This window comes from Mobula birostris, chromosome 9 (genome assembly GCF_030028105.1).
Source record: "Mobula birostris isolate sMobBir1 chromosome 9, sMobBir1.hap1, whole genome shotgun sequence".
Lineage (NCBI taxonomy): Eukaryota > Metazoa > Chordata > Chondrichthyes > Myliobatiformes > Myliobatidae > Mobula > Mobula birostris.
Window position 1 is genome coordinate 64,423,349 of NC_092378.1, and position 12,231 is coordinate 64,435,579.

The 12,231-nt window shown below is 47.6% G+C and overlaps 1 protein-coding gene across 1 annotated transcript in view; it reads right to left on the reverse strand.

Annotated features, from left to right (window-relative positions):
* The window catches only part of tbk1 (TANK-binding kinase 1), a 77,768-nt gene extending 68,421 nt beyond the window's left edge, over positions 1-9,347 (reverse strand). The window contains exons 1-2 of the mRNA XM_072268187.1: positions 9,243-9,347; positions 5,868-5,989 (exon numbers count right to left, since the gene is read on the reverse strand). Of these exons, the coding sequence (XP_072124288.1) occupies positions 5,868-5,954 (87 nt within the window). The 5' untranslated portion in view covers positions 5,955-5,989; positions 9,243-9,347. The remainder of the gene's footprint in view (positions 1-5,867; positions 5,990-9,242) is intronic.
* Between the last annotated feature and the right edge of the window lie 2,884 nt (positions 9,348-12,231).

A 12,231-nucleotide genomic window follows, 5' to 3' on the forward strand; every position in this document is an offset into this window, starting at 1 on the left:
CACCGAGTCGGACGTAAACCATCCGGTGTCTCTGGAGTCAAGCAAACGAGACCAAGGACGTTCCTGGTTTGCTTTCACTCCTTTCAAGATAAGCAACGCATCATCAATAGACGGAAGCAGGAGCTGTATTTCCGCGGACACCGCGAGTTTTTTTATGAAGATTTTAGTGCGGAGCTGGGTAAAAAACGAGCAGCTTTCAAGGAGGTGAAATCCCTGCTTTACGGGAAAGGGGTCAGGTTTGGCCTCTTGTATCCTGCCCAGCTCCGGGTCATGCATGAAGGTAAAAAGCATTATTTCCATACACCAGAGGCGGCCAAAGAGTTTGACCATTTGCACTGGGGAGAAGAAGAACGAGAAGAGCAATGACCTTTTTTTTTAGGTTATTCGTGCAGCATTGAAGGGGCCTCATGCCGAGGCAAACTGTTAATTTTCACAATCCACTTCTTTGTTCATTTTTTCCAGTTTAATTTGTGGAACGCGATCGGGTCAAACTGCTATGCTGCCAAATTTGATTAACAAAAACTTTCAACCAGCAAAGTGTAAATATTTGGGATTTATATCTCGGGTGTTTAAGTTGCCCAGTGTTTTTTTTTTTTGTTTTTAATGCTTAGCTTGACCTGTGTCATCTTTAGCCTATATGTTATATTAAAGGTAGTATAAGTGATAGGATAAATGTTAAGGAGGGGAGCCACCCTAGATTAGATTGAAAGTTGGGTTGTATGGGGAACACCTTGGAAGTTTTTGGTTGGGTACTGCCTGCGATCATCCTCAATTGGGGAGGTAGACCTAGGTTTCGGGGGTTAATTGGGTTTTTTTGTTTGTGTAAAGGGGTGAGGGGAGTGTTTTGGGGGATTACCATGGCAGTTTATTCTTTTGTGTGTTACGGATTGATCAGACTTTCTTTTCATTGTGCGTTATTGTGTGCAACTTATGCCCTCGCACTGTTTTGGATTGAAGGCCCTGTGTGGCTTTTGATATGGTTAACGTGAGTGCTGCTGATGGAGGCCACCCTGTGAGGTTTATTTCTTGGAATGTAAAGGGGCTCAATGGTCCGGTTAAAAGAGCTAAAGTTTTCTCTCATCTGAAACAATTAAAAGCAGATATACTATTTCTACAAGAGACACATTTAAGAGTGGAGGACCATAATAGACTTCCTAAAGCATGGATTAGTCAGGTTTTTCATTCCAGATTTAATAGTAGGTCCGGGGGGTGGCAATATTAATCACCAAAAGAATGCAGTTCACACCATCTGATGTAATCAGTGACCCTAATGGTCGCTTTATTATAGTCTCTGGCTCTCTGTTTCAGATACCTGTTATTTTGGTAAATGTTTATGCTCCTAATCGGGACGATGTCCAATTTGCAAATAAGGTTTTGTCATTAATACCTAACCTAAATACACATAAGCTAATCTTTTCCGGAGATTTGAACTGTGCTATTGACCCACTGCTTAATAGGTCTTGCCCTAGGGGAACATTTTCAGGTATGGCGAAGGCCTTCTCGATGTTTATGCAACGAAATGGTTATATAGATCCTTGGAGATTTTTGAATCCATCAGTTAGGCAATTCTCTTTCTTCTCTCATGTTCACCACTCCTATTCCAGGCTAGACTATTTCTTTATAGATAACTCCTTGATACCAATGATTAGACAAATTGAATACACTGCTATAGTTATATCTGATCACTCGCCCGTGAAAATGGACCTATGTTTTCCTTTAAACATTAGAGAATGGCCTCTGTGGAGACTTAACCCCCCTTTTGCTTTCTAATGAGAAATTTTGTAGTTATATATCGGCTAACATTGACACATTCTTCGAGACTAACAAAACTGAGTCGGTATCGTACGCTTTACTTTGGGAAACTTTAAAAGCTTACTTGAGGGGTCAAATAATATCTTATACTTCACATGCCAATAAAGAGCGTAGGAAGGAAATGCAAGTGTTATTGCAATCTATTTTGGACCTGGATAGAAAATACTCTGAGGCACCCACTGCGGAATTATATAAAAGCCGGGTTGATTTACAAGCGAAGTTTAATCTTCTATCTACAAACTTATCAGAACAATTAATTCTTAAGACACGTGGCCTCTATTATGAATATGGTGACAAGGCCATCCGGCTTATGGCTCATCAGTTGAAACGTCAAGCTGTATCACGACATATTCCCCAGATAAGAGACACGCACCAGAACTTGACAAGCAATCCAAAAGAGATTAATAACATCTTTGCAACTTTTTATTCCTCTCTGTATGCCTCAGAGTTCCCCTCAGATAAAACAAGTATGGAACGTTTTTCAGATAATTTGGAAATACCAACTCTTGAACCAGAGGAGGTGAAGAACCTAGATCGGGCTCTTGGGCAGAAAGAGATTAATAATGCCATTATGGCTATGCAGAGTGGTAAGTCCCCAGGTCCTGATGGTTATCCAATAGAATTTTACAAGAAATTTAAGGATAAGCTCATACTGGTCCTTCTAGAAGTGTTTCAGGAACCTTTGGAGAATGGCCCCTTACCCCCTTCTCTTTCACAGGCAGCTATTTCACTACTTCTTCAAAAGGACAAGGACCCGACTCAATGTGGATCATATTGCCCCATCTCACTTTTGAATGTAGATGTGAAAATTTTGGCTAAAGTGCTTGCATGTCGTTTAGAATGTCCCCTTCCCAAGATAATTTCAGATGATCAAACAGGTTTTATTAAAAATCGCTATTCTTTTTTTAATATCCATCGACTGGCTGATGTGGTTTATTCACCCAGTGATTCTCCAACTCCAGAGGTTGTTATCTCCTTGGACGCGGAGAAGGCGTTTGATAGAGTGGAATGGGTATACCTGTTTAGTGTTTTGGAGAAATTTGGATTTGGCAGAATATTTATAGCTTGGGTTACGCATTATACCACTCGTCTTTAGCACGTATACAGACAAATTATTTTCAATCTGACTATTTCCCATTAACACGTGGCACTCGCCAAGGCTGCCCACTGTCCCCTCTTCTTTTTGCAATTGCAATTGAGCCTCTTTCTATTGCACTTAAGTCAACTACATTATTTCAAGGTGTTAGAAGAGGGGACATGGAACACCGTGTTTCCCTATATGCTGATGACCTCTTACTTTATGTTAGCGACCCTGTAGGTAGTAGTCCTGCTATTGTGTCATTATTAGGTCAATTTGGAGCCTTCTCTGGCTATAAACTGAACTTTCAAAAAAGCAAACAACAGGAATTCTGCAGATGCTGGAAATTCAAGCAACACACATCAAAGTTGCTGGTGAACGCAGCAGGCCAGGCAGCATCTCTAGGAAGAGGAGCAGTCGACGTTTCAGGCCGAGACCCTTCGTCAGGACTAACTAATGTTAGAGATGCTGCCTGGCCTGCTGCGTTCACCAGCAACTTTGATGTGTGTTGTTTCAAAAAAGCAAATGCTTTCCCATTAATAACTTGGCCCTACAGATCCGACAGGAATCCTTGCCTTTTCCTTTATCTCAAGATGGTTTTGTATACCTAGGAATACATATTACTCGTTCTTTTACATCTCTGTTCGAAGCTAACTACAGGCCTCAGGTTAGCCAAATGAAGGCTGATTTCAAGAGATGGCACAGTTTACCCCTTACTATAGCTGGGAGAATTCAGTCAGTGAAAATGACTATACTTCCTAGATTTCTCTATTTGTTTCAGTGTTTGTCAGTTTTCTTATCGAAGTTATTTTTTAAATCAGTCAACCAAGCTATAACCTCCTTTATTTGGGAACATAAGGTCCCAAGGATTAATAAGCACACTCTCCAAAGAGGTCGTGACGTAGGTGGAATGGGTCTTCCCAGCTTTATTCATTATTACTGGACATCGAACATTCAAAAAGTATTATTTTGGCTTCACCAGCCAGATATAATCTGGTGTCACGGTCTTGCCACTCCTCGTCTCTCCCAGCTTTGGTGTATTCTTCCTTACCATTGAAATCCTCTCAATACACATCTAACCCGGTCGTGCTCTCCACCCTCAAAATTCTTAATCAATTTCGCTGCCACTATAAGTTCATATCAGCTTCAGTTTTGGGCCCCATTTATAAAAACCATTTATTTCCTCCCTCCACATTCGATTCAGCTTTCAGACAATGGGGTTTGAACTGTCTTATGCGCATTAAGGATTTGTATACTGATAACATATTTGATAGTTTTGATAACCTGCACGGTAAGTATGGCCTTCCGCATAATCATTTTTTAAAATACCCGCAGATTCACTACTTTGTCAAGGAAAAATTTCCCTCTTTTCCTGTTCTACCACCTGCTATGTTATGGGAAAAATTCACTCTTAGCTTTAACAATAAAGGGCTGATCTCTGAACTATACTCTCAGCTGATGTCTTTGGGAGTTCAAGATCTAAACAAAACTAAGAGTAGGTGGGAGGACGACCTCGGTATGGATCTGGCGGAAGAATATTGGGCAAAAGTATTGAATAGGGTTCATTTCTCATCATCATGTGCTAGACTGGGGTTCATACAATTTAAAGTTTTACACAGGGTACATTTAAGTAAAGCCAGACTTGCAGACATATACCCTGGGACAGACGCTGGCTGTGACAGGTGTTCCTTCTCTCTGGCTGGTTTAGTACATGCATTTTGGTCATGCCCTCGGCTTGATAACTATTGGGCACTGGTTTTTAAAATTATCAGTGAGGTTTTGGGGCTGGTTTTTAAAATTATCAGTGAGGTTTTGGGGGTGACACTGAGACCTTGCCCGCTTATAGCTGTATTTGGTGTGGCAGATGATGATTTGGGTTTAAATGCAAGCCAGTCGGATATCATTGCATTTACATCACTATTGGCCCGTAGGAGAATTTTGCTGGTTTGGAAATCTGCCACTCGCCCAACTGCTGCTGCTTGGTTAGAAGATGTAATGTTTTTTCCTAAATTAGAAAAGATTAAATTCACTTTGAGGGGGTCTGTGAAAAAGTTCTATTTGAAATGGGGACCTTTCTTATCATATTTTGGGAGTCTTAAGGAATTACCTACTAGTTGAGGGCATTTGATTGTACTTGGGAAGTTGCCTCCCATTTAACACGCTTATAATTTACCTCACAGGGTGGTTGATGAATTGTAAATATGAGTGTATTTTGGATCATCTGACATGTTGCAGATGTGTGTGAGCCGTCATCTTGCAGTAGTGTGGGGGTATGGTTGTGAAATGTCCGTACTTGTACTTGTGAACTGTTGTGTTGTAAATATATTAGCTACCATGATATGTTCGGGGAGGGCGGGTGGGGGGAGGTTTGTTTTGGGGGTGCGATACTAAAGCAAAATGGAGGAAAATGTAATCCATTATATATTCTGTACTGTGTCATTCCTTCAATAAAAATAAATTTAAAAAAAACAAAGAGGGCAAACTGCAGAGGACACGAGCCGCAGATTCCCCGAAGGTAGTCCAGGAGCTCCGGAGTCAGTGCACTGCCGAGGGCGAGCGCAGCCGTCGATGCGGGACCAGGTGCAGAACCTGGCGGCACGGAGCCCAACACTTCTGCACCTCCTGCCTGATGGCAGTAGCGAGAAGAGAGGGAGACAGGCAGACTGTACAGGGATCCTGGCTGTCAGGAGGAGCGGGGCTGAAGAATATGGACCCAACGTGGACCAGTTGAGTCAAAGGGCCTTGTTTCTGTGCTGTATGAGTACAACTGGGATCTAATTCACCACATACTTTGAGAAGATACGAAATAAACTGACTGGTAACACCCAACATTTCAAAACAAAATTTAATTGTTTCATTGAAGTAAAAATGTCATTCTAAATCTACCAGTTTAACTCTCCAGAGCAGTGAATAATAAATAGGAGGTGTAGGAAATAGGACTAGAGACTCAGGTCAATGACACTCTGCCAGAGCTCACCTTGTGGCGGCCACGGTACACGTTAGCCGTGGCTCCTTGGCCGAGGATATCGGAGATGAGCCACAAGTAATTCTTTGTGCTCTGCATGTCTGAAGCGTTTGAAATCCCTTCTCTTCAGAAAGCTGCAGAGACAAGATTCGATACCCAGTTTCAGGACAATTCAGTGGCATCAACACCACTTCCCAAAAGCTGAATTGGCAAGGGCTTCTGCAGAGCTGCTCTTTAAATTGCTAAACTTGAGGATACAGACTGTTTCCCCTGAAATATTTCCCCTTGAATCAAAAATAGTTGAAGTAACTGACATGATCGTTCTACATTTTTACTGAAATTTTACAATGCTTCACACACAAGTGCTGGGGAAACTCAGCAGGTCAAGCAACATCTATGGGAATTAATAAATAGTCGATGTTTCAGTCCGAGACTCTTCTTGATCCATTCCATAGACACTGCCTGGGCTGCTGAATTCCTCCACCACTTTGTGTGTTGCTCGGATTTCCAGCATTTGCAGAACCTCTCGTGTTTATGATTTTCAGTGCCTCACAGTAACTTCCTCCACAAAGTTATGGGCTCACTTTCTACAGACAAGAAATTCTGCAGATGCTGGAAAGCTTGAACAACACACACAAAATACTGGAGGAACTCAGCAGGTCAGGCAGCAGCTATGGAGGAAAATAAACAGTCGACATTTTGGACTTGAGACCCTTCATCAGAACTGGAAAGGAAGGGGGAAGAAGCCAGAATAGTAAAGTACTTCTTCCACCTTTCACCTCCCAGCTACTTATTTCATTCCCCCCACCATCCCCTCACCCCTCCCCCAGTTTCTTATTCTGATTTCTACCTCCTTCTTTTCAGTCCTGATGAAGGGTCTCAGCCTGTAACATTGACTGTTTATTCATTTCAATCAACGCTGCCTGACTTGCTGAGTTCCTCCAGCATTCTGTGTCCAGTATCTGCACAATCATTTGTGTTTACATACTGGCAAAGACTTGAGCAAACAAACCATCTTAAGCAGAGTTGAATTAGCACAGAATTTCCAAAGAAAATATCTGTAGCTGATCACTGTCCAGAAATGCTCAGAAGTGGAATAGCAATGATTACCACGACACATTAATTTCCATCAGTAAATCAGACCAGACAACATTAGGCCCCAGAGGATCTGTCAATATCTGAGCCAGGCAGAACATTCTAATGTCAGCTGGGCTCCAAGAGTAGTGGCAGAGCCCTGGGGGCAGAGAGGGCCCACAAATCCTGGGATGGTGGGTAGGGGAGAAGAGGAAGACGATCCTGAAACCCCGGGGAGGTGGTTGAAGAAAGAAAAGGGTCCAAACCCCGGGAAGGCCTAGGTGGGGAAAGTGTGTCTGGAACATTGGAGATTAGGAGCAGCGGGAGAAAGAGTTTGGGGGTGTAAAAGGAAGGACCCAGAAATTCATGAGAGGGGAGGAGAGGGAGGGACAGATGGGGTGGAGGGAGCAAGGGAGGGACGGACGGACAGGGTGGGGGGTGAGGGAGGGACGGACAGATGGGGTGGGGGGAGGGAGGGACATACGAACAGGGTGGAGGGGGGGAGGGAGTGACCGACAGGGTGGCGGGGAGGGAGGGACGGACGGGGGTGCGGGGGGCGAGGGAGGGAGGGACGGACGGGGTGCGGGGGCGAGGGAGGGAGGGACGGACGGGGTGCGGGGGCGAGGGAGGGAGGGACGGACGGGGTGCGGGGGGCGAGGGAGGGAGGGACGGACGGGGTGCGGGGGGGCGAGGAGGGAGGGACGGACGGGGGTGCGGGGGGCGAGGGAGGGAGGGACGGACGGGGGTGGGGGGGCGAGGGAGGGAGGGACGGGGTGGGGGGGGAGGGAGGGACGGACGGGGTGGAGGGGAGGGGGGAGGGACGGGGTGGGGGGGGAGGGGGGGAGGGAGGGACGGGAGGGACGGGGTGGAGGGGAGGGAGGGAGGGACGGACGGGGTGCGGGGGGCGAGGGAGGGAGGGACGGACGGGGTGGGGGGGCGAGGGAGGGAGGGACGGGGTGGGGGGGAGGGGAGGGACGGACGGGGTGGAGGGGAGGGGGGGAGGGACGGGGTGGGGGGGAGGGGGGGGAGGGAGGGACGGGAGGGACGGGGTGGAGGGGAGGGAGGGAGGGGGTGGAGGGGGAGGGAGGGAGGGAGGGACGGGGTTGGGGGGGCGAGGGAGGGAGGGACGGGGTCGGGGGGGAGGGAGGGACGGACGGACGGGGTGGAGGGGAGGGAGGGAGGGACGGACGGGGTGGAGGGGAGGGAGGGAGGGGAGGGACGGGGTGGGGGGGGAGGGGGGGAGGGAGGGACGGGGTGGGGGTGGGGCGAGGGAGGGAGGGACGGGGTGGGGGGGTGGAGGGAGGGAGGGACGGGGTGGAGGGGCGAGGGAGGGAGGGACGGGGTGGAGGGGCGAGGGAGGGAGGGACGGGGTGGGGGGGGGAGGGGGGAGGGAGGGAGGGACGGGGGTGGGGGGGGAGGGGGGAGGGAGGGAGGGAGGGACGGGGTGGGGGGGGGAGGGGGGAGGGAGGGAGGGAGGGACGGGGTGGGGGGGGAGGGGGGGAGGGAGGGAGGGACGGGGTGGGGGGGGAGGGGGGGAGGGAGGGACGGACGGGGTGGAGGGGAGGGAGGGAGGGACGGACAGGGTGGAGGGAGGGAGGGAGGGAGGGGACGGGGTGGGGGGGGAGGGGGGGAGGGAGGGAGGGACGGGGGTGGAGGGGAGGAGGGATGGACGGGGTGGGGGGGAGGGGGGGAGGGAGGGATGGACGGGGTTGGGGGGAGGGGGGGAGGGAGGGACGGACGGGGTGGAGGGGAGGGAGGGAGGGACGGGGTGGGGGGGAGGGGAGGGAGGGAGGGACGGGGTGGGGGGAGGGAGGGAGGACGGACAGGGTGGAGGGAGGGAGGGAGGGACGGACGGGGGGGAGGGGAGGGAGGGAGGGAGGGAGGGACGGGGTGGAGGGGAGGGAGGGAGGGAGGGACGGACGGGGTGGAGGGGAGGGAGGGAGGGACGGACAGGGTGGAGGGAGGGAGGGAGGGACGGACAGGGTGGAGGGAGGGAGGGAGGGACGGACCGGGGGTGGAGGGAGGGAGGGAGGGACGGGGTGGAGGGGAGGGGAGGGAGGGACGGACAGTGGTGGAGGGAGGGACGGGGTGGGCGGGGAGGTGAGGGGTGTTGCGGAACTCTATGAGGTTGTTCGGAGGAGTGGGTTGTGGAGAGGATACAGATCGAGTTCGTCTCCATGATACAGAATGCAAATCGTCAGGGGAGAGTCGGTGGCCGAGGCCGGAGCCTGAAAACCGAGGGCTGGGACCCTGGGTTGGATTAGGGCAGAGGGGACCGGGATCCAAGATCTGGGATCGATGTCACCATTTTACCTCCTGACTCCGCTCCGAACCGCTTGCTTCCAATTTCAGCCTCTCCTCCGCGCTTCCGGGTGCCGCAGCCTCCAGAGTCCGGCAGCGGCAGGAGCGACGCGGGAAGTTCCGGAACCCACGCAGACACCAGGTGGTCGGAAGCTGCCGGCTGGCTGTTTTTCCGCAGAGATTGGCTGCGGCTAGAGCTATAGGTCATAGCTTAAGTGTGAATGATAAAATATTTAAGAGCATAAGAAATAGGAGCAGGAGTAGGCCATCCGACCTGTCGAATCTGCCCCGCCATTCAATAAGATCATGGCTGATCTGTCCATGGACTCATCTCCACCTACCTGCCTTTTCCCCATAACCTTTAATTCCCCTACTATGCAAAAAGCTATCCAACCTTGTTTTAAATTTATTTACTGAGGTAGCCTCCACTGCTTCATTGGGCAGAGAATTCCACAGATTCACCAGTCTCTGGAAAAAGCAGTTCCACCTCATCTCCAAACTAAATCTACTCCCCTGAATCTTGAGACAATGTCCCCTGGTTCTAGTCTCATCCACCAGTGGAAACAACTTTCTGGCCTCTATCTTATCTATCCCTTTCATAATTTTAAATGTTTCTATAAGATCTCCTATCATTCTTCTGAATTCCAGTGAGTACAGTCCCAGGTGACTCAATCTCTCCTCACAGTCTAAACTCCTCATTTCTGGAATCAACCTGGTGAACCTCCTCTGCATTGCCTCCAAAGCCAGTATATCCTTCCTCAAGAAAGGAGACCAGAACTGCTCACAGTACTCCGGGTGCGGCCTCACCAGTACCCTGTACAGTTGCAGTATAACCTCCCTGCTCTTAAATTCAATCCCTCTAGCAACGAAGGACAACGTTCCATTTATCTTCTTGATAGCCTGCTGCACCTGCAAACCAACCTTTTGTGATTCATGCACAAGTCCCTCTGTACAGCAGCATGCTGCAATATCTTACCATTTAAATAATAACTTGCTCTTCCATTTTTCCTTCCTTAAGGGGAACCTGAGGAGGACTTTCTTCACTCAGAGGGGGGTGCAAGTGTGGAACGAGCTGTCAGTAAAATTGGTGGGTGTGGGGTTCAATTACAACGTTTAAGATAAGTTGGAATAAGTACATGGATGGGAGAAACATGAGGGGCTATGATCCAGGGTGTGGGTCAATGTGACTAGGCGGAGTGACAATTTGGTAAGGACTCAATGGGCCAAAGGGCCTGTTTCTGTGCTCTAGTGCACTATGACTCTAATACGAGACCATTTGGGCCATTCTACAGTCCAGATAAAGGAACCAACTGTCCATTTCCCACCACAAATACTGCCTGACCTGCTGGGTTCTTCCAGCGCTTTGTGCATTGCTCCCAGAATCTATCATCCTGTAGTTTCTTGTGTCTCTCTACAGTTGCACCATCAGTAAACAAAATTACCACAAGAAACAACAGTGAAATTGTGCTCATGAAATTCCCACAGACAAGAATTCGGCAATGATCTAAGTAATTTGCTTTTAGAAATAGAATCAGATATCACTTCAGGTCCAGGGCTACAAGACAAATAGTTGTTGTGTATTTAATATTTCAGTAATGTTCCAAATTTATTGTTTGATTAAGCATTCTTCATTGTTTACATAATTCATCACGGGTTATATGTAAAAGTATGTGAATGGCACATGTCATCACGCCACCGTGTCATATACTCACTCCTCGCTAACGTACCTATCTAATCGCAGGCTCCCATATATTTCTTTCTATTAGTTTTGGTGTTACAAAAGATAACAGTGGCAACGAGTAAGTTTTAAAACAAACCTGAGATGACTACCTACCTGTCAAAGTACAGCAAGGTGTTTGATTTTTTAAAAGCACAGCACATTTTCTTTGCTAGAGCAGAAAACATTCCGGTAAAAAAAGGCAGAAAATGAACAAAATTCATGGGATCATTAACAATGAGTACCAGGTAATAATAATCATAAATAATAAAAAGGCTGGCTGGCTACATTGGAAAGATAGGTGCGTTCAATTGCACAAGAGATAACTGGATGATGGAGACTGAATGAATTGAGCCATATTTTGAAGCAATTGAAATAGCCAATGCAAGGTGAGTGCCAGTTTTGCTGAGTGTAATAGGTGGAAAGGGATACAGTTTGCTTACAAGTTTAACTGCACCAACCAAACCAGCCAAAATTAGCTTTGCTAATATCATGAAAATAATGCAGGAACTTTTAGAACCAAAACCATTGTTGTTTGAAGAACACTTTTGGGTTCATAAGCAGCATCAAAAGGGAGTCCATTTCAGCTTACATGGCTGAACTAAAGAAATTGTCTGAGCATTATCAGTTCAGTGATCAGCGTACTGATGTACTGAGAGATTGTTCAGTTTGTGGAATCTTACAAGAAAGCATTCAAAACAACTCCCAACTGAGGTACAACTCACATTTAAAAGAGCAGTTGAAATTGCTGTATCAATGGAAATGGCATCCCGAGACACAACTGAGTTGTAATCAGGAATGAAAGTGAGTGTGAACAAAATTGCTATGTCTAAACAGAAACCTACCTGGACAAACAAACTGTGTTACCATTGTGGCAGGGGCTCACATATATCAGACCAATGAAGGTTTAAAGGTGAAACTTGCAGAAAATGCAAAAAAGTAGGATACATACAAAAAATATGTCAGCAGACAAAATAAATGGACTGCACGTGGGAGAGAGAAAGATAAAATGTGCAAGTGGAGAACTAATCTGCATGCTATTGATGAAAAACATTGATAATGATGAGAGTGATACAGGACTGAGGAGCCTTGAAATCTACAATGTGAAAACCATCAACAGACAAGCAATATGGCTTACACTAGAAATGTATAGCAAATTAATTAAAATAGAATTGGACACTGGCTCAGCTGTTTCAGTCATTCCACAAAATGAGTTTGAATGGCATTTCAGAGACACTAAACTGAAGCCTGCAGATATGGTTCCGGAGGACTGGAAGGTCACAA